This window comes from Procambarus clarkii, chromosome 42 (assembly GCF_040958095.1).
Source record: "Procambarus clarkii isolate CNS0578487 chromosome 42, FALCON_Pclarkii_2.0, whole genome shotgun sequence".
Classification (NCBI taxonomy): domain Eukaryota; kingdom Metazoa; phylum Arthropoda; class Malacostraca; order Decapoda; family Cambaridae; genus Procambarus; species Procambarus clarkii.
Window position 1 is genome coordinate 33,877,346 of NC_091191.1, and position 24,414 is coordinate 33,901,759.

At 41.6% G+C, this 24,414-nt stretch overlaps 1 protein-coding gene across 1 annotated transcript; it reads left to right on the top strand.

The window, feature by feature from the left end:
• Positions 1 to 23,022: 23,022 nt before the first annotated feature.
• Positions 23,023 to 23,676, top strand: LOC138373526 (uncharacterized). The gene has a single exon (XM_069339742.1). The coding sequence runs from the start codon at positions 23,023 to 23,025 to the stop codon at positions 23,674 to 23,676; it is 654 nt and encodes a 217-aa protein (XP_069195843.1).
• Positions 23,677 to 24,414: the final 738 nt, after the last annotated feature.

Here is a 24,414-nt window from a genome sequence, read left to right on the forward strand (position 1 = left end):
TTACAGAATGTTTTAATAAAATCATATTGTCAAGAAATAGAACATAATAGAAATGTTTCACTGAAACTGAATTTTCTCTGCAGTAGAATGCCCACTACAAAGGAAGGACTTGGATCAACTTGGTTTGGATAATAATGTCATCAATATTTTTTATTTCATTCCACATCTGCAGCATTGCTTCTCACTAATTATAATTATTTTGCATTTACCATGTAGTTTCCCACAACTTTGATATGCGTAAACCATTGTTTCCCGGGTCATGGATGGTTAGAGTGATGATTGATAATGTTGTGAGAGCCTCACACTCGTTCCTCATACTGCCGCTGCAGGTCGTGCACGGCCGCCAAATATCAGTCAAAGAGGCCAGGTAAGAGAACACTCACATTGATGAATTTATGAATTTTACTTAATTGTGTGATGTAGTTGCTTAATCATTAGCTATAATGTAAAATGTCCTAATTTTGTAGAGAATTCAGGAATCTGTAGTACTATATTTATAACGCTCCACTGAGTTCACTACACAGAACAAAGCAGAAGCAGGCAATGTTCTATTGATTGATTGATGGAAGCTCCCAACAGGAGCACAGTAAACTCTTTGAAGACCTTCCATGCCAACACCTGAAAACAACAAAACAGATGCTAGCAATTAAGCTAAATGTTATTGAGGAAACCTTGATGCATAACAACGCCATCAACAAGCCAATGAAAATGCACCTGGGAGTAGAAGGGACAAGGTTTACATCAGCTTTAACTAGGTGGGAGGATTCAACATAATCCCCACCTGGAAAAACAGACATCCTATATGAAACCTGCACAAACACTGGACCCCTACCCAAGCAATGTCAACAAATACTTTAGAACACTCAAGGAAACTATATATGCAGCAGATTCAGACCCTGGACTAGTTAGTAGATATATGTTCACTTAACTAGCAAGGAAACGAGTTAAACAACCTCTCAGACACTGGAAAATAGTACAATATGACCATACTAGATGACTTCTGATTGAAAGACCAAACTTGAGACGATGCATACAACATGCCAACACTGAACCCTATCTCTCATAAACAAGGAAGGACAAAAGTTGCCACAAATAAGCAATGAATAAATGATCAAATAGTTTCTATTTAACAAAATACCTGAAAATGGCTATATCTATGCCACTGCAATGGCCTTACAGCAAGAGATATTAATAAACTGCATACATACCATCAAACTTTTTTTAGCATGAACCCCTTATGCAGGGACACTTAGTCAGAAAGATGGCGAGTCAATTTATCTATAATAAGTGTAGTCTCATTTGTGCCAGTTAAACATGTGAAGTGGCCTCATTTCCTGTGTCGTGAATGGATCAGGCCCCACCACTTGGTCACTTGGAAGTGGTGGGGCCACCACAACAGCGACAACTGGTTGCTGTTGTACCACCTGATGGTGGTGGGGTAGTATAATTAGTGGGGGATTAACTTGTTTTAGGGTTTTGTTTGACAATTTAATGTTCCAAACATTTTTCAGAGGCATTATGCCTGGAGAAATGTACTTGTCCCTGGTGTACCAAGATTGTCACTGGGATCTGACAATCAGTGTCCTATATTTATTGTACTGGTAACAGAAACTAAGGGAAACTGCAAAGGGACCACTCGGACTGGGGCATTACATTTCACGCTGCACTCTATTCTTTACATGTTCAGCTTTTTGTGCTGTTGTGCCACTTCCATCTCCACCCATTGTCCAAACATGGTATTTTCTTTATGAAATTCACTGATAATTTTATTTTATGATGAAATTGTTTGCAATTTTCAGGGCACTACACAGAGGGCCATCGGGATCCTACAGTGATGCAGATCTCAGTAATACTTGCCACCTCCTTAGTCTGGGACATCATGGCAACTCCTCAGCATAGGAAGTCTCTGCCTCTCACTCAACTTTATATGGTCCACAGCTGTCACAGTGGATCGATGAGCTAGTCACAAGGTACAGTGAGCCCTTTAAGGGATGCATTCCAGTAAAACTTCAGCACATTGAATTTGTGAATATTGACATAAATGGTACATTTGTGAACATTGAACGAGGGCAAATAGGGAATGCATTCTAGTGACCATGCAAAATTTACTTTTTGCTGCTGCTATATATTTTATCTAAATATTGTTGTTATTACACCTTATCTGAAGGTTGTTATTAAGTAATCCTGTTACTATCCAGCCACATGCAGTATTTAGTGTAGTTTTGTAGAAAGTACTTTTGCACAATCACCAGTGATGTACAGTTCACTCCCACTTCTACACACTATAATTTAGCGACCTCCACTTGAATGTAGTGTAAACAGTTACACCAATATTACTGTTTATTTTCCAATTTTACACTTGTTGTTAGCCATCATCACCAAGAACTTTATAATTTTTTTGAGCTATTACATTTACTTGATCTCTGATGTATCAATAAACCATATTATGCAGTCATATATCATTATGGAACTGGCACTGTTGTCGTCATATCTTCAGCCATGTTATTGTGACTCATCTTCTGCATATAACCCGGTGACTGTTACAGTATTAACAGACTGAAGTCAAGTGTTATTGGATATTATCTGTTCAATCCATATTCATAGTGAAGGATTGAGGTTATCAGAGTTATGTGTATGATCTACAGATTATCGCCGCTTGATTACTGAAAGATTTGAAATAATTATAAACTTGCTACCCGATTCTTTTGTTTTGTGAATAAAACCCACCCTAAAGTGCCAACCCAAGGTCCACAAGTGTGTGTACCATACACGTTGCAGTGTGACAGTCCAGCTTCGCACACGGAGCCAACACGTTCATTGTTCCGTGATGCCCTGCCCCATGTCTCACGTACGTCATGCATGTTCTTTGGAGTTGCCATCCATTACGCTGACCGAGTAACCTCGCATGTTCAACCACGTGTGGTAGTGAGTGAGGTTAATGAGAAGAAGAGACCGGCGTCTATGCAATCCATGAGTCAAGCTAGTGTCAGTGCAGCCAACACATCATCATCCAACTATTATGGATGTGTGTTTGTATTGGGAGGGAATGTGTCAAGGCCGGCCCATAGTAAGTACAAATCTCTACTACTTTTCCCAGAGTTGCCCCGTGTAGATCTTGGTAATTAACCGACCGATTAAGTATACCTCCTTTCCAACCAATTCAGTTGAGTGGTAGAACAACTGAGGTGACCCACAAATGTCAAGATGTTTACCTACGTGGGAAGTGCTCTGGGTATTTGCTCTTTGTATAAGTGAATTAACATACACCACATATAGTCTCTCATTGACGTATGTTTATTTCAATGATTAAATAGATCATTGTGAAATTGATTTCAGTGATACAGTGATATTGCGTGCATTATTGATGTCATTGATGGTGTTACTGTGAATTTCTTGATATTGTTGTGTATTGCCCGAGTGTTCTGTTGGAACTCCAATCAGATGTCGTTAGGCAGTAACTGTCGGGGTGTTCACTATTACTCAGTTACTTCACTATTGTTCCGTGCAAGTGAGTAGAGACCGTGTGTCTTCTCATATCAGCACCGTGGGAACTATTCCTGCTGTGTGTGATTTGTATGGTTTTGTTGAGCCACTCTTGATTAAAGTAATGTAAAGCTCACAATGTATTAATAAATTTGCTGATAAACATTATTATTAGTTTTTGTCTTTTTGTCAGCATTTCCCTACGTACTGCCTCATACACTTATTCCACTTAATTATTGGGTATCGGTTCTGGGTATAGAGGCCCCAAGTCATTTCTCTGGAAAAGCATTTATGCATTGGAGTGAGGCTGACGACCCAGTGACGGGTGATTCCTCATACTCGACTGGAGACAGTGTGGTGTGCACCTCTTCTCTATTTGAGATACAGCGAATCTATGTGGCTGCTCTCGCACACATTTTCTGTCAATTGATAGCTTCCAAGGTGACCACCATTGTGATTGGGGCTGTTGCATGCAGTTGCAATCATTGAAGAAATATATACCCTCACAACCAATAAATAAAATGAAGAAACAGTGACCTTTCAGTCTGTCCTGGACCATTATCAAGACACGATTTGATAATGGCTCAAGACAGACCAGAACGTTGTCATTTCTTCATTATTTGATGTGTTGTTGGGTCATCACTGGGTTACACATTTCTCTACTGTAGTTTTCACTTTATAGACTTCAAAGATTAAATTTCAAATTCTTGGTTGGTGTCGTTTTCCCTGCCTTGAACAGCCTTGACCTAGTTGCAGTGCCACCATCTGTTGGTGTTCAGTTGGCCCCAGGTGACTTGATGGTTGTTCGAGCAGTTGTGTAGGGGACTAAACTTTGCCTCTGTCATTTTTCCTTTGGGCAAGGTGTGGCTTTGGTAGTAAATTTCTGAGTGAGCCTCGGTGGCTTCCTGATCCCCTCCCTTCCAAGTTGTCAGGTGGCTGCCTACATTTTCCCCTAGAACTGAGCTTGGAAACACGGGCTGGCATTGGGCCACCTCCTCCCTTTTCCCCTCAAATGAGTGGGGTAGGTGGGGTGAGCAAAATCGCTCATGTTGTGAGAGTTTGTTGACATAGTTGGGGAGCTCTTTCAGCTGGTTTTGATCCTTCGGTCTCTCCTGAATCCACCATTTGTTTGTTTTTGTCTCGCCGACTTTCTGGATGCCATCCCGAATGAGGTGACAGTAGTAAATATCATTGCTCCCTGTGACTCTTTGATGGAGTCGGGTTCTGGCCTCAATAGGCCTCTAGAACGTTACAGCTGATGTGACCCAGTAGATGGTAACCATCTCAGCATATAGCTGTAGGGAGCCACTGGGGCTCACCCAGAAATTGCATTTCATTACATTCAATGCTTGTTTTATAATGTTAAGTAAGAGTTCAGTAGGGTTTAGTATTTTTCTAATAATTTTTACTACTAAATGTATGCCAATATAAAAAATACTGGTTAAATATGATTAGCTATAGTATGATAATGCTAAAGCAGTCTAGAGTTTCATTAAAAGTTTTGAAACTTTGGGTCCGATAGCAAATTCTTAAAGAATTTATAGTATTCCTTGTACTGTACTGAGGTTCAGATTTTCAAGGTTCCACTATATTTTATGGTTGATTTTAATTTGAATGTGCTGTTATTTTAAGTGTGAAAAACTAGAGGCAGAATTTTAATATTTATACTATTGAATATCCTTAAATTTTACCTTGCCTTATTAATCATTTTCAATTCAGCTTGTCGGGTGACTAATAACATGTAAACAGAACCAACTTGTAAAATGTGACAAATGTTGAATATCTGTGTGCGTGTGTGTGTGTGTTGAGTGCGGGAGTGTTTGTGTATAGGGGAGGGGTAGGGGGGTGTCTTGGGGCAGTGTAAGGCGTGGGAAGGTGAGGGGGGGAGGATGGGTAAGCGGTCACCAGGGTATCATGTGTCAAGCCCCACCCAAGTGAGCCACGGAGTTGTATATTTGTATGTGTGTATGTGTTGTATGTGTGTGTGTGTGTGTGTGAGAGAGTGTGTACTCAAAGAGTTGTACTCACCTAGTTGTGTTTGTGGGAGTTGAGCTCTGGTCCTTTGTTCCTGCCTCTTAAATGTCAATCAACTGGTGTACCGATTCCTGAGCATAATAGGTGTTGGATTTCTGGGGCTTGAACTCATATATTCAATTATTTGATTATTGTATTTAAATAAATCGAAGGACCACCCACTTTTGAGAAAAGAGGGAAAACGAATAATAGTAATTATTAGATTGACACTAGAGAACCAATGTCTATGGAAAATAATTAAATGAATAATCACTTGAAAATAATGAATAGACTGTATTATTAATTAATTAAAGTCAAAGCCTCAAATATCAACATTGGGGGGGGGGGGGGTATTTCTAGAAGTTCATATATATCTAGGAACCAGTGTGGTTCGCACTAGTTCATTGTTGAGTTAGTAACACAGTAAATCTAAACTAAAATAGATTCAAAGATATGATACCTCAAATTATGAATATTAAAGATTATGAATTATTGAGCAACAGTAAGAGCAAACACATTAATTACCAAATCATAATTTCTGGCAATAAATTATTCACTGTAAAGATCCTATAAAAATCAGTAATCCTATGGAAATCCTATGGAAATCAGTAATAATCTTAGATAAATTTGTACGAAATAAATGTCTTATCTGTAAGACGATTTCTGTAACGCCATTTCGTCATTCGTCCTAGTGGTCACAGGATCCCAATAAAGAAAGAACCCGAGGTGAATATCACAAATGAAGAGAAACAACTTGTTGACTCCTCGTATACACGCTGAAATCAGAGAAATTTAAGTAGCATTTGATTAGGCTACGAATTATTTCAAATATTCATAAAAACTGAGAAAATGTGGAAAATCAACTAACATTGTGTATTAGGTATCCATGCTGTATAACGACAGACTACCCACAAATATACAATCTAGAATGATGCATCAAACGAGAATGGTGTACTTAACACGAGCGTATCAAATACTAAGGGCTGCCGAAACCGAGTCAGCCAATCCCAGACGTCCACTGCTGTGTACGCGTAATTATAGGTCGTGGCTTCAATTGTTGACGCGTTATTAACTGGCAGGGCACTATAGAACACGTGAATAGGTAATTGTTGACTATTGAATGGGTATCAGCGTAATTCTTGTCGATAAAACTCCCCAGTCACTACCACGTGTCTCGCCACTCTTCTCGCCAGGGATGCCTCGTGTACAATGGCGTCTCCGCCTTCCCTCAACCCGTCTCTCGCATTCACTACAGAAATTATTAATCACGGATAATTCTTTTCCGCGTAATTATTGATGTAATACGTTAATGAGAACTGGGTTGCAATTATAGGGACTTAAATATTATCGTATTCTCGTTTAAGGGTGTTAAACGAGAAATGGAGAAAATTTTTATTCTCTCCATAGCATTCGTACGTAACAGATAAAACTGCTACTGATAATAATTTCAGTTAATAACTCTCGGTTTTAGATTATCGGGAGTCATATTATCCGTAGGTAATTATTACACGGAATACTGATAGTTTTAGAGAACCACATTCAATTATCTAACACATTGGTAATAAACGTGTCTAACTAGACATTATCTGACGCAATTTTGTTACTCGATTTCGTGAGAATTCCAGCACTAATGCGGAGATAAAATTGTTTATTTATGTTAACACTACCGTTAGTGAAATTAATAACTACGGTAGTTAGTATATAATGATGATGATGTATTATAATACAATAGTAGTTTATTAGTGTCGGAAATTTCCAACACTAGGCTCTATCATATCTACATTTGAAACTATGTATGGCGTCTGCCTCCACCACATCACTGCATTATGCAGCCCATCTGTTAACTACTCTGACACTGGAAAGGTTCTTTCTAATGTCCCTGTGGCATTTGGGTATGCAGTTTCCACCTGTGTCTCCTTGTTGGCATACCAGACTTTCCAGACATAGTGTGTATGTGTGTGTGTGTGTGTGTGTGTGTGTGTGTGTGTGTGTGTGTGTGTGTTTGTATTCACCTAGTTGTGCTTGCAGGGGTTGACCTCTGCTCTTTTGGCCCGTCTCTCAACTGTCAGTCAGTCAACTGGTACTAGCTACTAGCTAACTAGTTTTTTCACACACACGCACACACACACACTCCAGGAAGCAGCCCGTAACAGCTGTCTAACTCCCAGGTACCTATTTCCTGCTAGGTAACAGGAGAAGCAGGGTGAAAGAAACTCTGCTCATTGGTCTCTGCCTAGTCCGTGAATCGAACCCAGGCCACAGGATTACTAGTCCTGCGCGCTATTCACTCAGCTACCAGACGGAGCTGAATGTGTGTGGGTGTGTGTGCGTGTAGTGTTTGTGTACTCAGCTAGCTACGCTTGAGGGGTTTGAGCTTTGGCTCTTTGGTCCCGTGTCTCAACTGTCAATCATCTGGTGTACAGATTCTTGAGCCTACTGGGCTCGTTTGTTTACTTTTACTTCATGTTTACTTACTTACTTTACTTCATGTTTACTTTTGAAACTAATGTGTATATGGAGTCAGCCTCCACCACATCACTGCTTAATGCCTTCCATTTGTTAACTAACCTGACACTGAAAAAAATCTTTCTAATATTTCTGTCTCATTTGGTTACTAAGTTTCCATCTGTGTCCCCTTGTTCGTGTTCCACCCATGTTTAAGTGTTTGTTTTTGTCCACACTGTCAATTCCCCTGAGAATTTAATAGGTAGTTACCATGTCTTCCCCTTACTCTTCTGTTTTCCAAGGATGTGAGGTTTAGCTCCCTTAGCCTTTCCTCATAGCTCATAACTCACAGTTCCGGTGGAAATACCTCTAAATCTTCTCTAACTTCGCGCGCGCGTGTGTGTGTGTGTGTATTCTCCTAGTTATATTCACCACATTGTGCTTGCGGGAGTTGAGGTCTGCTCTTTTGGCCTGCCTCTCAACTGTTACTACTATTTTTTTACACACATCCCCCCCCTCCTTTCCAGGAAACAACCCGTAATAGCTGTCTAACTCCCAGGTACCCATTTACTGCTAGGTAACAGAGGCATCAGGGTGAAAGAGACTCTGCCCATTTGTCTCTGCCTAGCCTGTGGAATCGAACCCAGGCCACAATATTACGAGTCCGGCGTGCTGTCCCCTCAGATACCAGACCGCTGGTCTGTGTGTGTACTCACCCATTTGTGTTTGCGGGGGTTGAGCTCTGGCCCTTTGATCCCGCCTCTCAACTGTCAATCAACTGGGTTTACAGGTTCCTGAGCCTACTGGTCTCTATCATATCTACACTTGAAACTGTGTATGGAGTCTGCCTCCACCACATCACTTCCTAATGCATTCCATTTGTTAACAACGCTGACACTAAAAAAGTTCTTTCTAATATCTCTATGGCTCATTTGAGCACGTAATTTCCACCTGTGTTCCCTAGTGCGTGTGTCCCTTGTGTTAAATTGCATGTCCCTATTTACCCTATCAATTTCATCGAGAATCCTGTATGTGGTGATCATGTCCCCTCCTAACTCTTCTGTCTTGCAGCGATGTGAGGTTCAACTCCCGTAGTCTCTCCTCGTAGCTCATACATCTTAGCTCGGGTACTAGTCTGGTGGCAAACCTTTGAACCTTCTCCAGTTTAACCTTATGCTTGACTTATGTAGTTTACAAAGTTCTGAATGATTCCTTACACAAGTTTCTAAATGCCGTTCTTAAGTTGGCCAACCTGGCGTATGCTGCTGATGTTAACCTCTTGATATGGGAACTTCAGGGGACAGGTCTGGCGTGATATCAACCCCCAAGTCTCTCTCTCTCTCTCTCTCTCTGACTCTTGAAGAATTTCATCTCCCAAATGATACCTTGTATCTGGTCTCCTGCTCCCTACACCTATGTTCATTACATTACATTTGCTTGGGTTAAACTCTAACAACCATTTGTTCGACCATTCCTTCAGTATGTCTAGGTCTTCTTGAAGCCTCAAGCAGTCCTCCTCTGTCTTAACCCTTCTCATAATTTTGGTATCGTCAGCAAACATTGAGAGGAATGAGTCTATACCCTCCTGGAGATTATTTACATATATCAGAAACAGGATAGGCCCAAGTACAGAGTCCTGTGGGACTCCATTGGTGACTTCACGCCAATCTGAGGTCTCACCCCCTCACTTTATCTCTCTGCTTCCTATTGCTTAGGTACTCCCTTATACACTGGAGCACCTTACCAGTCACTCCTGCCTTTCTCGCCACCTTATATAGCAGCCTCTTATGGGGTACTGTGTCAAAGGCTTTCCGACAGTCCAAAAAAATGCAGTCCGCCCAGCCTTCTCTTTCTTGCTTAATCTTTGTCACCTGGTCATAGAATTCTATCGAGCATGTAAGGCGATTTGTCACGAAGTCCCTTCTCTTCAGATGTGTTACTAGGTTTTCTCACGATCTTCTCCATCACCTTGCATAGTATACAAGTCAAGGACACTGGCCTGTAGTTCAGTGCCTCTTGTCTGTCACCCATTTTGTATATTGGGACCATATTAGGTGTCTTCCATATTTCTGGTAGGTCTCCTGTCTCCAGTGACCTACTATACACTATGGAGAGGGGCAAGCAAAGTTCCTCTGCACACTCAATACCCATGGTGAGATCTCATCTGGACCAACAGCCTTTCTCACATACAGATCAAACAGGTGTCTCTTGACTTCATCTCTCGTAATTTCGAATCCTTCCAAGGTCACCTGGTTTACTGCCCCCTCGCCTAGCGCAGTGACCTCACTTTGTTCTATTGTGAAGACCTCGTGGAACCTCTTGTTGAGTTCTTCACACACCTCTTTGTCATTCTCTGTATACCTGTCCTCGCCTGTTCTAGGTTTCATTGCATGTTCTTTCACTGTTATTTTCCTCTTGATGTAACTGTAGAATAGCTTTGGTTCGGTCTTGGCTTTGCTTGCTATATCATTTTCATAATTTTTCTCTGCTTCTCTTCTCACGCTAACATACTCATTCCTAGTTTTCTTGTATCTTTCTTTGCTTTTTGGTGTTCTGTTTTTTCGGAACTTCCTCCACGCCTTTTGTTCAGTTTCTTTGCTTCCATGCATGCCCTATTAAACCATGGATTCTTCTTCTGCTTCTCGGATTTTTCCTTTTGGGCCGGGATGAACCTGTTTACTGCCTCCTGACACTTTTGGGTGACATAGTCCATCATGTCTTGTACAGCGGTCCCTTGATGTGTTGGCTTAGAAAGTCTCTTGTTGCCATGTCCATCACCTTAGATATCCATATATCTGGTCCTCCATGTGGGTCTCTGTTCTCCCAATCTATCTTCCTGTGGTCAAAGTCTCCCATGATTAGTTTTCCAGATCCTTTCCTGCTAGCGACAGAAGCTGCTCTCTCTTTATTATGTTAATAGTGGCAAGTTGTTTCTATCGTATTCCTGTCTGGTTCTTCTGTCATTTGGGGGTGGGTTATATATGACTACGACTATAATTTTTTGTCCTCCAGTTGCTATAATATGTGTTATGTAGTCACTGAAACCTTCTCAACCCTGAATAACCATATCCTCAAAACCCTAGCCTTTTCTTTCCAGCAGATCTACATCACCACCTCCTCTTCCTTCTCTCTCTTTCCTCACAACACAGTAGTCCTGTGAGAACACGGTATTTGTTATGGTTTTTGTTAGCTTTGTTTCTGTGAGTGCTATTATGTCTGGGGTTTCTTCTAGTACCCATTCTCCAAGGTCATTTGCTTTATTTGTCATCCCATGTATGTTAGTTTACATTGCCTTGAGGCTCACTTTCTTCTGTCTCTTCTCATATCCCCTTCTTGGTGAGTGCTCTGTTGATGGGGGAAGCTGTTCCATTGGTGTGAGGATTTGCGGTGGATAACAGGGTCTCAGAGGATTCTGGGGTGAGGGGTTGGGGTCAAGTGAATGGGGGACAGGGAGGGTATGGGATGAAGGGGAGGGAGGACAGAAATGAAAAGGGGGTGAGGAGGGGATATGATGGGAGGAGGGGAGGGGTAGCAGGGTTGGAATGGGGTGAGGGAAAGTTGGCTGAGAATTTGAGTGGGGGCAGGAAGGGTTTGGGGTAGGGGAAGGTTTCTATGCAGAGGAGAGTGGTGGACTTGCCCTCCTTTCAGGTGTTACTGGGTTGCTGGTTGTGGATTCCCTCTTTACCTCTGGGGATGTTGTGTTGGGAGCTGTGATTTCTTGGTTTTCTCTTCTCGTCCTGCGCTTCTTTCTTGCTTCTGCTGCCATGGCTGTCTCCTCCCTCGTCATGTCCCTCTGAAGGAATACTTTTCTGGAGGGAGCCCCTATGGCTTCCCGGAGCTATCCAGACTGATATGCTAATGTAAGACTTTGGCATCAGTCATGTGTATGGAGTTCTTAGGGCCTAACGGGGACCTCGGCCAGAACCTTGCCCCCTCAGAGAGGCAAGGGGAGCAATGGCCTATTGAAGCCTCCGTGTGGTTGGAAGCATTTTATGTCTGCCATCAACCGGATCACACACCCAGAAAAGGTAAGCATCCCAAAACAAACCCCTATTCTGGTGAATATATTGCTATCAAAATCCAACCAAATGGATAGAACTCCCCCAAGAGAAACGAGCAAACTAGTGTGACATCACCCGCTGCCGCCGTCTGCGCAGTTCTCCCCTCCCCAGGAGGGGGAAGGGGGAGCCCCAGATCTACCGCGCCGGCGACCCACACCCCAGTTCTTAAGGCTGATGTTATATGCAGCGGTTATGTGCTCTGGCTCCAGACTTTTACGGCGCTGTGCCTTGAGTGTGGCGGCTGTTCTCCAGGGGTGCGAGAGCCAGGAGTTACTCCTCAGTATTCGGGCTGCATTTTGCTGGTGACTCAATATACCCAATCTGTAGTAATGATTTTCGTTAACAGGCTGCACAAGCGTTGCATTCTAGGTTACCTTTGTTGCAACGTGCTCGGTTGGTTGCTTGTTGGAAATTTCCAACACTGATACATCTCTATTGTATCACAATACACTACTATTATATATTAACCACAATATCAATTAACCTTGCTAACTGTAATACTAACATAAATTAATATTTCTTTACCTGCGCATTAATTGCTGAAATTCTCACGACATCGAAAGACAGGATTGCATCAGATAATGTCTATCTAGATATATTTATTACCAATATGTTAGAGAATTGAATATGGTTCTCTACTTTTATTAGTATTCTGTATAATAATTAATTACTGATAATATAACTCCTAATGATCCAATAACCGAGAGTTATTAACTAAGATTATCACTAAATAACAGTTTTATTTGTTATATACGAACGCCATGGAAATATTTCCCATTTCTCGTTAATAAGGAAACGGTGTTTAATCAACACTATCTAGCGAGAATATAAACAATATAGTTCCCTACAATTGCAACCCTATTCTTTTAAAGCATTACTTCAGTAATTACACGGAAAAGAATTCTCCGTGATTACTAAATTCTATTGTGAATGCGAGGAGGAGGTTGAGGGACGCTAGCGGCGAGCCGCCATTATTCCTCGTGTCCGACTGGAGATTAGGAAGGGAAGCGCGTGGTGATGGTGTGACTGAAGATTTTCCAACATTAATTACGTTGCAACTCCCCCAATAGTCACCAATTACCTCCCCACGTGTTCTACAGTGCCATACCAGTTAATAACGCGTCAACAATTGAAGTCACAGCCCGTAATTACGCGTACACAGCAGTGGACGCCTGGGACTGGTTGACGCGGTTTCGGCAGACTTTAGTGTTTGACACGCTCACGTTAAGTATACTATTCTTGTTTGATGCATCACTCCAGATTGTGTATTTGTGGGTAGTCTGTCGTTATGTAGCAAGAACAACAACAATATAACGTTAGTTGATTTTCTTCATTTATTTCAATTTCAATGAATATTGAAATAATTCATATCCTAATAAAATGCTACTTAATTTTCCCTGATTGCAGCGTGTAGACGAGGAGTTAATAAGTTGTCTCTCCTCACTCACGATATTCCCCATGAGTTCCTTCTTTATTGGGGTCTTGTGATCACGAGGACGAGTAACGAAACAGAATTACAGATGTCGTCTTTCAGCTAAAACACCCTTTTTCGTATAAATTTAGCTAAGATTTAGCTAAGGTTGGGATTAGTTTCTATATAAATTCATATATAAGATATTTACAGTGAATAAGCTAATGCCAGAATTTATGGCTTAGTGTTTAATGTGTTTTACTCTTATTGTTGCTCAGCATTTCATAATCTTTCAATATATTCATTATTTGATATGTCATATCTTTGAATCTATATTTAGTTCAGATTTGCCATATTACTAAGACAACAATGAAATAGTGACGAACCACACTGGTTCCTAGATATATATGAACTTCTAGAAATACCCCCCCCCCCAATGTTGATATTTGAGACTTTGACTTTAATTAATTAATAATAGTCTATTCATTATCTTCAAGTGATTGTTAAGTTAATTATCGTACATAGGCACAGGTTCTATAGTGTCAATCAAATAATCTCCTTTATTCGTTTTCCCTCTTTTCTCAAAAGTGGGTGGTCTTTCGATTTATGTTAATCATAACAATCAAATAATTTAATATATAAGTTAAAGCCCCAGATACCAACATTTTGGTCCTTTTCGAGCTGGATACATACCAATTAACATAAAACTCTATATCGGTTCTTAGAGACCAACACAACATTTTGGTCTTATCGAACCGAACACATACCAATTAATAGCAGAATCGAACTATTCTAATTAAACATAACTAATCACTGTGTGAAGTAATCTAGACTAAACACATTTTATTATTTGTAACTACCGGCAGTGTCCCACATAAGTTAGCCTAATTCACACCAATTTATTTGCTGTTTATACCTCATGTATAAAGTAGCACTAGTGGGACACAGTCAATTACCCACAACACTCAGACCTATACCTCACACTGAGGTAAGAATCTTCAGGTCACCAGGAGCAACAGTTTACTATTTCTATAATAACTCCACATTAACACTTGCGTTAGATTAGCCTCACCATCTAACTATTATTTATCTAGGTGGTAATGACATCCAGCCTACTCGACACCCAGCTGAGGTAATTAATCTCCCTAAAACATTAATTTCCTCATTTAAACTTGTCAGCAGTTCAGTAGTGTTCACATTAGTGGAACCTCGCCAACTAAGCAATAATAATCATTGGGGAGTGAGTCCAGAATATTACCAAAGGGCTGCAAATATATAAACTTTAGGCTGAGGAAGAGAGTACGATTGGATGCCACTTACATTCAATTTACAGCCAGACCATACAGGCAAAACATGGCAACAGATAGTGTACACCTGTCAGGTGAGTCTAGGTCACATGTAGTTGACAAGTTAGTCAACACAATCAACCACCATAAAAGGCTGTGGCTAGCAAGCCAAAATTAACTGTATATATTTGTATTTTCACCTGTGTGTACAAGTGCACATTTATATAAATTATATAATCTAAAAAACAAAAACACAGCACAACTATATATTCACATTATTGCACAATAAATTAATTTATGCCAACCTTCATTAGGTAGGAATTTAGGCTGTGATTGTGCTGAGTTTTGCACAAATGCAGACTAAATAATTTAGTAGTTTCTTTAGTAGAAATCCTTTCAACTAGTCTTGAACTAGCCAGTAGTGCATACATTATTAATTCTTGTGCTGACCCTACTAGGGGTGGGATACAAACTTAATGGTAACTCTGATTAGAGTATATACATATTAATTATTTTGTGTATTCATTATTTGTGTGTATGAATTTTGAGTGCTGCTTAATGATCACTATTACATCTAATGGTGATAATGAAGAGCTAGCCAGAAGAAAGTCTAATGGGGACATTCAAGCACTGCTCAAAATCCTTAGCTACTTATTGTTAGGTAGGTACACTTAACTTCGAATGAGGAAGAGTGCAATTTAGCCACACTGATTTAGGCTATATCCAATTTACTTGTCAACTAATGAGCAAGTACCCAAGCTACATTAGCAATACTTATTCAAGTCCTATGAAACTTGGACTTAAGCCACCATGGCTACTCCTGAACAGTTAAGGAGGAACCTATATTAGCCATAAAGGTCATTTAACCAGACTGATTAATAAGTCTGATACTTTGTTTAAAGCAACTCCCATTGATTACCATCAATTAGAAACATCATTGAAAGTAGCTAATCTCAAATTGGATCAAGTCAAATCTACTATCCAATCTTATCTAAACATACTAAATGCAGCTGAAACTGATCCTGATGAAATAGATCAAACTCTAGCAGAAATTTCTCAGAATGAAGATGAGACTCAAGATAAACCTAATGTACTATCCAATATAGTAAGTCAACAGAAATCCAATGCAAATAACACTATGTCTCAATCCAGTATTCAATTACCTGAGGTTCGTCTGCCTACTTTAGTCTTTCCTACATTTGCAGGGTTGGATGAAGAAAATTGGGACACATTTTGGACTTCATTTGAAGTTCATATACATAAAAAACCTCTTGACAGAGTTTCTAAATTCTCTTACCTGATCAGTCTTCTCAAAGGGGAGGCTAAAAAGGTCCTAAATAACCTAGCTCTCACTGAGAGTAATTATGAGGAAGCTATAAAACTACTAAAGTTGAATTATTGCAACAAGGAGTTGAGTATAGCTAACCTGTATTACCAGTTACTGGATCTGAATGCACCGAGTAACCGACCAGACTCACTTCAAAGCTTCAGGGTAGAAGTAGAGTCTTTAGTGAAGGCCTTAGGTACTAAAGTTGATGTACCAGCCTCCGAAAGGTCAATTAAGTTACTTTTACAGAGGAAATTAATTCGAAATATTTTAGCAGAAATCTGCTCACACTGTAAAACTGAGTTTCTCACTCTCGAGCAAATATTCCAGGGACTAAGAATAACGATTAACAGGTTGAAAAGTCATGATAAGAATAAACCTGAGTCTAAACAACCTAACACTGACAGCTCAGACAAACCCAAATCGACTTTGCACAAGTCAAATAAATTCAAACCTAGGACTGCTCCATCCACTGGGAAAAGGAGTGGTAGCGTAGGTATTTATTCAATATCTCCCACTGACGTTACAACTGTTGTGTCTACTAAGAAGACAAACTCAGCAAGAGAGAGAAAGTGTCTGTTCTGTGAACAAAAACATGTCACCTCTAAGTGCAATGTCTATACTAACTTTAATGCCAGGATTAAACGGCTACAAGAATTATACAGATGCACTAAGTGCATGGTTTCTCATAATCCCAGTAAATGTGTAATACATCTACGGTTGTGCAGTAGTTGCAACAAAGGTGTGCATCATTATGCCTTATGTAGAAAAACTTCTTCACAATCTGTGACACCTAGGGAGGATTTTATGAATTCTATCACAGTACAATATTGCAAGGTACACCAAGAAATCAATGTACTTGCTACTGAGTCAGGCAATAATACTACTCTGCCTACAGCTCAACTTAAACTAATTGATAGGAAGTCTAGAGTTAACACTAGAGGTCTCTTTGATCAAGGATCACAGAAAACATTCATCACACAACAATTAGTCGAGCAGTTGAAATTAAAACTTGCCAAAAGTGTGAAACTGAATATCTCTGGGTTCTTGACTAATAGTAGACCTCGTGAATACCAAGTAGTCAAGGTGTTAATGAGACTTGGATCTTCCACTAGTCCGATACAAGTGGTGGTAGTAGATAAACTTCCTTCAGATCTGCAGGTCACAGGACTAGCTTGCACTGCGAGATATCTCAGATGTAACCGCATGAGGCTAGCGGATCACAAAAAAAATTCTGACTGCCTCACAGACGTTGGTATCCTAATAGGCGCTGACTATTATTACAAATTTATAACAGGATGCACTGGACAACACGGAATGAATTTGTTGTCATCTGCTGGAGGCAAATTGCTTACTGGAACGGTGCTTTTCCAACAAAAAACTGTGTCCACCAACAAACAAACTAACAATTCAATAGTGGCGTGACTAGGCTTAGAACAGTCACCCCTACATTTCAGAGAAATATCTGAAGATAATGAGTCTGATCCACCTGTATTTCGTCTGTGGGATTTAGACACTTTAGGTATTGTCCCTGATAAACCAAGCCCTGATGATACGTGGACTTACCAGCAATATCTGGACACAGTTGTCTATAAAGACAAACAATACTGGGTGAGACTGCCATGGAAGTTGAATCATCCACAACTTCTGTTAATTATTACATGACAGCCTCTCAATTACAGTCTCAATTAATACGGCTGAAGAAACAGCCAGATAAATTGAACATGTATCATCAATTAATTCAACCACAACTCAACAGTAAATTTATCGAAGTTGTTGATAATGATGACCGAAAAACAGGTCACTATTTACCCCATCACGCTGTAGTGAAAGATTCATTGACGACACCAATAGTATTGTTTTCAACTGTAGTGCCTAAGTGAAGGCGAACAGCGTGTCCTTGAATGAATGTCTCCAAATGAGACCTAGCCTGACACAAAGGCTACATAACGTATTGTTACGATTCCGCACTGGTATTTTCGCTTATACTGCTGATATCAGTAAAGCTTTCCTTAGAGTAGGCTTACAAGAGGATGATCATAATTACACCAAATTTCTCTGGATTAAAGACCCGCTGGATCCTGACAGTGATGTCGTAACCTACAGGTTTGCCTCTTTGCTATTCGGTGCGACTTCTTCCCCGTTTCTACTTCAAGCCACATTAGATACACATTTGAAGAAGTCAGACAGCCCTTGTAAAATGGAGATTAGTGACAACTTGCATGTAGACAATTTCCAGGGAACTACTAATGACAAATCCAAATTGGTAGAAGTCTACCATGAGGCTAACCGTGAATTGCTAGGAGCCAATATGCCACTGTTACAGCCCTACTGGGGCACAACCAGGTTCTTCTCTGATGGTAGTATAGTTTGGGAATCCAGCCCCAAGTTAGTAGAGGCTTTCAAGGGGTGTGTTCCGTAACGCAAGTTAAATTAAAGGGGGAGGGATACAAATGTTCCAGTTTTTCTGGTATATATTTCCACCACCATGTATAAATAAATAACAGTCACACACGGGGATTATAACTACACAATTATGTACAGGTTCGTCTTCCTCCGAAGACACTGGATGCTCACTCTGGGTAGCCCTGGTTCCTTCTTCCATGGTCCACGATGAATCCACTATGACTCTATGACGAATCTATCCTGGCCAATGGCCAGCCAAATCACAGTCCCACTGGGTGCTTCGTCGTGGAGGCCTTCAACCACAATCCAGCCAGTAGCTGGCAGGTACCGATCAGGTCCGCTGTGTAGGCCACTCCACGACCGATACTAGGGTTGCGAGCCCTAGGCAGGAGCCTCGTGTGATCCCGCTGATCACTCTCCTCACTAATATTATAGTTTGTGTGTTGGTGGTGTTGTCGTGTTGTTCCTCCTTTGCAGACAACCCAACCCACAACTCGCTAGAGTGCTTATACCTCGCTAGGAGATCACACTAGGCGCTTCTGGCTCTTGGAGAGGGGCTCAACGTCACACATTTAGGGGATGCGGCTCCAACACTTAGCCTCGTTGTCATGTGCACACACCCACTCGAGCCGCTGTGACTCCCCACTCTCTCCTTAGGTGATATGATCTCCTCAATCCCCTTTTGACTTATTAGTATTACCTTCTACCCTGTCCACAGCAGTGGTTCTTGGTTCTTTCTCTCTCTCTCTCTCCTTCTGTACTATTTCATGGGAAGCCTCACTAGGACAAGGGCAAACACCACCAAATTGGGATACATTTACTGGACAAAGCACATACACACATATAATAATAATGAATCCTATACTCTATAATATTACAATCAGGTTGCACTCCAACACCATCAGAACTCTATCATCAGCTTATCAAGTGGTATCCTATCTCCTGGTTCACCACCTGATACTATCAACCTCCTCAAGTTGATCAAGTCTACATACACTGTTGCACCATCAGCAAGAGAATATATATATGTATCTATAAATGTGTACAAAGAAAATCAGCATTTGAATGCAATAACTTATATCATTATAAACGTTCCTTGATACACAACAATGATCAATCGATCACTCTATCAGTCCTAGAACACATACATCTGTAGGTAATCCAGCCTACGACTGTAACTCTAAACTTCAGTATAAAACACTCCTTGACATAAGAATGCAAACAACCACTCACCTCTCACTGCGTCTTGCACGCTAATGACAACCAAACACTATCAACTCCTACAAGTAATCCACCAGAACTTCCCTTCCACCTCTGGAAGTTCACTACCCTGATATCTTTAGGTTCCTCCGGGCTTAACTACCAGGATCCTCTGCAGCTCCTCCAGGCTGCTATCATGAAGTTTCCTTGAGCAACTACGGTGCTTCACCCTTCTGCTAGGGTCCTCCACAGCTCTCTTGGCTGCTACACCATGAAGTTCCCTCGAGCGACTATAGTGCTTCACCACCTCTACAGAAGCACGTGACACTCCTCTTCACTGCTTCTCCTCACAGCTCGAGGTCCTCTGCTTCACTACCTTGGAGTCTCATCAATTACTTCATCTGGGCTGGCTTCGAAGTTCTCAACAACTTCTTCCCGAAAGACAAACCTGCAACCCATCGACACTCCAATAAAAATGTTTCCCCTTTAACACATAAACAAAAATAATCACACAATATGTTTGCCTCAAACCTCTATCTGCCCTCTACATACAGTAAGAGTGGACTCCTCCGTTTTGGGCGGGTCCATACTCCACCTCGCCTGGCGGGCCTCACACTGGGAGGGTCCTCCACCGTCAGGAGCTCTCAGTCACCTGCCAGCGCTCAGAGAGGACGGACGTCGCTCTGTGTTCCTCCCTCTCCACTCTCTTATTTTTGGCTTTCTGCCTTATCAAAACATGTCTAACTTATAAATAAACATTGCTACTGTCGCTGGGCACACGACCAACTACAAGCAATCAATATGAACTGGCGTATATCGTGCTTACCACAGATTGTCTAGTCAAGGGCGCTATTCCTCTTACGGTGTCCGGTCAGGGTGCTATTCCTCTTACGGCGTCCGGTCAGGGCGCTCCACCAGCCCACGAAAATGTCTCTGGGCGGTTTAATAAAGTCCTCGTCGACCATTACTTGAGACCACAACGTTCCCAGCTCAGTTCCACAGCTGGCACGTCTACTCACTTCTCTTCTCTTGGAGATATATCACTAGGGGTTCCCTTCTGACGGGAGCTCAACGGTGCACGGCTTTCCCCCTGCGATGTCTGGCCTCAAGTGAGGTCAAAGCCCTCCAGAAGCGAGCCTCACGCCTCCAGCAAAATATCCACATCTCCTAGCCAGTCATTTATCTGTTTTCTTCTTCATTGCCCATAATCTCAAATTGTTATATATATCCAAGCACCTATTTTACATGTGTGTTATCACCACAATATTTGCTGGACCTTCTAATCAGGTCAGGCTTGATGAATAACTCTCAAGGAGGGAGACTCGTTTCTCCTACAGGCTGAGATCATAACACTAAGCACCACAGTGGCTAGTCTCTTCCACCAGCCAGCCCCGGATAAGGCGATTCCCGACACTGCCACGTTACAGGCAGGCTAATACTCTCAACAGAGTTCGTCCGGGGGTGACTCACTGCTTCTTCAAAGCAGACTGGTGAAGAGACATTGGCTGCCTTGGGTACTGATCCATCGTCCAATACAGCAATCCCAGGTCGACTCTGCAATCAGATACGTCATTAGTACTGGGATACTACCTTGGGCCACTAGAAAACATCACTTACTAGCTTAGACAGAACCGTCCACCTATTTGCTCCATAGATGGCGTTCACTGTCTAAGCTCCACCTCACCAGAGGTCAGCAGCGGCTACGTTATGAGCTGATTAAGACGGGAATCCAGTACCTTTGGCCGGTATATCCCGTCCTCACTAGATGGCGTCGTCCATTTGGAGGGGGTTTCGGGAGCGGACTCACAGATGGCGTTGTCGTCACTGCTCCGTGCTCCGACGCTGGACTCGGGTCCGTAACAACCACTACAATCATGGGCCTCAAACAACAAATCATTAAACAAGATAATCGAGAAAGAATTTCTGGGTTATCGGGTACCTAATCAATTAAAAGTTCTGGGTGTGGAATGGAACACAGTTACCGACGAAATGATTGTCAAGTCAGTACAAACCAATAATTCAACCCTTTCCATGAGAAAATTACTCTCGTATGTTCTTACCTTGAGGTGCTTCCGGGGCTTAGTGTCCCGGCGGCCCGGTCGTCGACCAGGCCTCCTTGTCAGTCAGTCATGTCAGTCAACCATTTGACCCTTTGGGCTTACTTAGTCTTATTTTAATAAGGGGCAAACTCCTTATGCAGGAATGCTGGCAGAAACATATGGGATGGGATGATCCATTGCCAATTGAGTTGCAGGATAAATGGCAAATACTCACAACGGATTTCAATCAATTTGGTGTTTTGAAATTTCCTCTTAATGTTTCAGGACAAAACTTACCCACAAATTTGCACGTCTTTTGCGATGCCTCTGGCAAAGTGTATGACCTGCAGCCTACTTAGTCAATAATGAACAATCATTTTTACTCACATCCAAAGCAAGGTTGCTCCCATCAAGAAGAGATCTTTACCTCAAATGGAGTTAACTGCATTGCTGGTGGGAGTAAGATTGGCTCATTGCCTGACCAAGACACTCAATAGTATTCACTTTGGTGAAATCGTAGTGTTGTCATACAATGAGGCAGTCTTACAATGGGTAAGAAATAATAACAATAAAACTCCCTACGTTAGCAATCGTGTTAGGGAAATCCATAAATTATCTGCAGGATACAAATTCAGACATGTCCCCACCAAGGACAATCCTGCAGATTACCTATCAAGAGGGTTAACATTAAAACAGCTAATCAAGTCTTCGATGTGGTTTAATGGACCTTCATGGCTTGTTAGTGGTCAGTGGCCCAAACAGAAACCACAAGTCATAGTGACCAGTATCACTACTCCCATGAAAGACCCAGAACCTCATCGAACCTCAGCTATTAATCCTTACAATTATTCCAACTTGAGTAAGTCCAGGGAAATTAACCAAGTCTCTAGGTATCTGGTATGATATCAACACTCATAATATATTAAGGTGTGGAGGACGTCTGCTTCACGCAGAAACTGATTTAGATACAATGAATCCGATCCTTCTACCACGTCACCACATTATTACGAAACTTCTAGTTTTACACCATCATCAATATAATACTTTACATGGTGGAGTGTTAGACTTGAGACAGAAATATTGGCTTCCCCAAGGTCGTCAAACTGTCAAATCCCTCATTAAGTCCTGTGTGATCTGCAAAAGATACGACGCACGAGTGTGTCCTTACCCAGGACCTCCACCACTCCCTAAGGAGAGAGTAATCCATCTTCGTCCCTTTGAGACCACTGGTGTCGATTACACAGGAGACTTACTTCTCACTGGCACTCCAGATAAGGTACCAGTGAAAGCTTATATCTGCCTCTTCGCGTGTGCAACCACACGAGGCGTACACCTCGGAGTGACTTCAGACATGAGTGCAGAAGCCTTCATCCAAGCTTTTCGTAGGTTTGCAGCTCGCAGATTCTGTCCCAAACAAATGATATCCGATAATGGTTCAAATTTTGTGGCAGGAGAAGCCTGCCTACGACAGATATGGAATCGTCCACAAGTGCAGTCTGTCATGCAGAGACGAAAATGCTACTGGAAATGTATAGCTCCCAGAGCCCCCTGGCAGGGTGGGTTCTACGAACGTATGATAGGGACTGTCAAGAAATGTTTAAGGAAGACCTTGCATGGACAGAAAATTAGTTTTCCTGAACTACAATCACTCATTGTAGAAATTGAGGCGCGAGTCCACAACTGCCCCTTAACTTACCTATCAGATGACTTCTCACAGAGAGAATCCCTGAGTCCCTCACATTTAATACATGGAGGCCTGCTGAGCCCTCTGATACCTTTGGCAGAAAAGGATCCAGTTGACCCTTCCCATGTGACTAGGAGTGATTTAGTGGAACGTTACCAACATCTCTCGAAAGTAATTAAAAGGTGGAATGCGGTGTGGACTCGAGAGTACCTCACAGCTCTACGAGAGTACCTCTATGGAGCTTCGAGCCCCTATAATAGGGTTCAACTCAAACCAGGAAATCTAGTGTTGATTGACAGTGATGGACCCAGGTCAGAATGACCAATAGGCAAGATTGCCTCTATTCACCCAGATCACCGAGACATCCTGAGAGTAGTACGACTTTTGTGCCGAGGCACTACTACCCTAAAAACATTAGAGAAGTTGGTACCTCTCGAATTAGCAGAACGAGAGTGTTCAACGGAACCAACTTCACCTACAGCTTCCAAGGACAACAATTCTGATCCACCGAGCACACGCCCACTTAGAGCCGCTGCTCAACAGTGCAAGCGGAAACTACAAACATATTATAGCTCTGATTGAGAGCAAATAAATTACCATCCAATTCAAGGTAATCATGATGATACCATGTTGTGATGTCCAGTAACTAATCAGTTACAAGTCACAGAGACCCAGGATATTCATTTCGCTGTGGATTCTAAGTCTCCTTGAATTGTATGCTCCCATTATTAATTTGTTTGCGTAGGCACCAACTACACCATTATTACATCTAGAGTACAGTAGAGTTTACAAAGCTTTAGGACTTAGTAACCTAACCATTACACGTCATAGCGACACCAGTCATTGAGTATATTGTAGCCGTTAGTAGTTATTAAATTTAGATGATTTATTATTCAATGTTCTACATTTAACTTTAATTCCTTTACAAGACTTAGAGTCTTATCTGTCCTTGACAAATACAGGCCATCCGTTATGTGCGTACTAACATACTAACATTAAATTAACTTCGGGATAGGTACGTCAGTACTCAACATTGAACTGTGACCTGAGTTTTTCCCC

Bases quoted from the DNA above. Each gene is read 5' to 3' on its own strand.
- LOC138373526 (XM_069339742.1), top strand. From the start codon at position 23,023: ATGAGTGCAGAAGCCTTCATCCAAGCTTTTCGTAGGTTTGCAGCTCGC.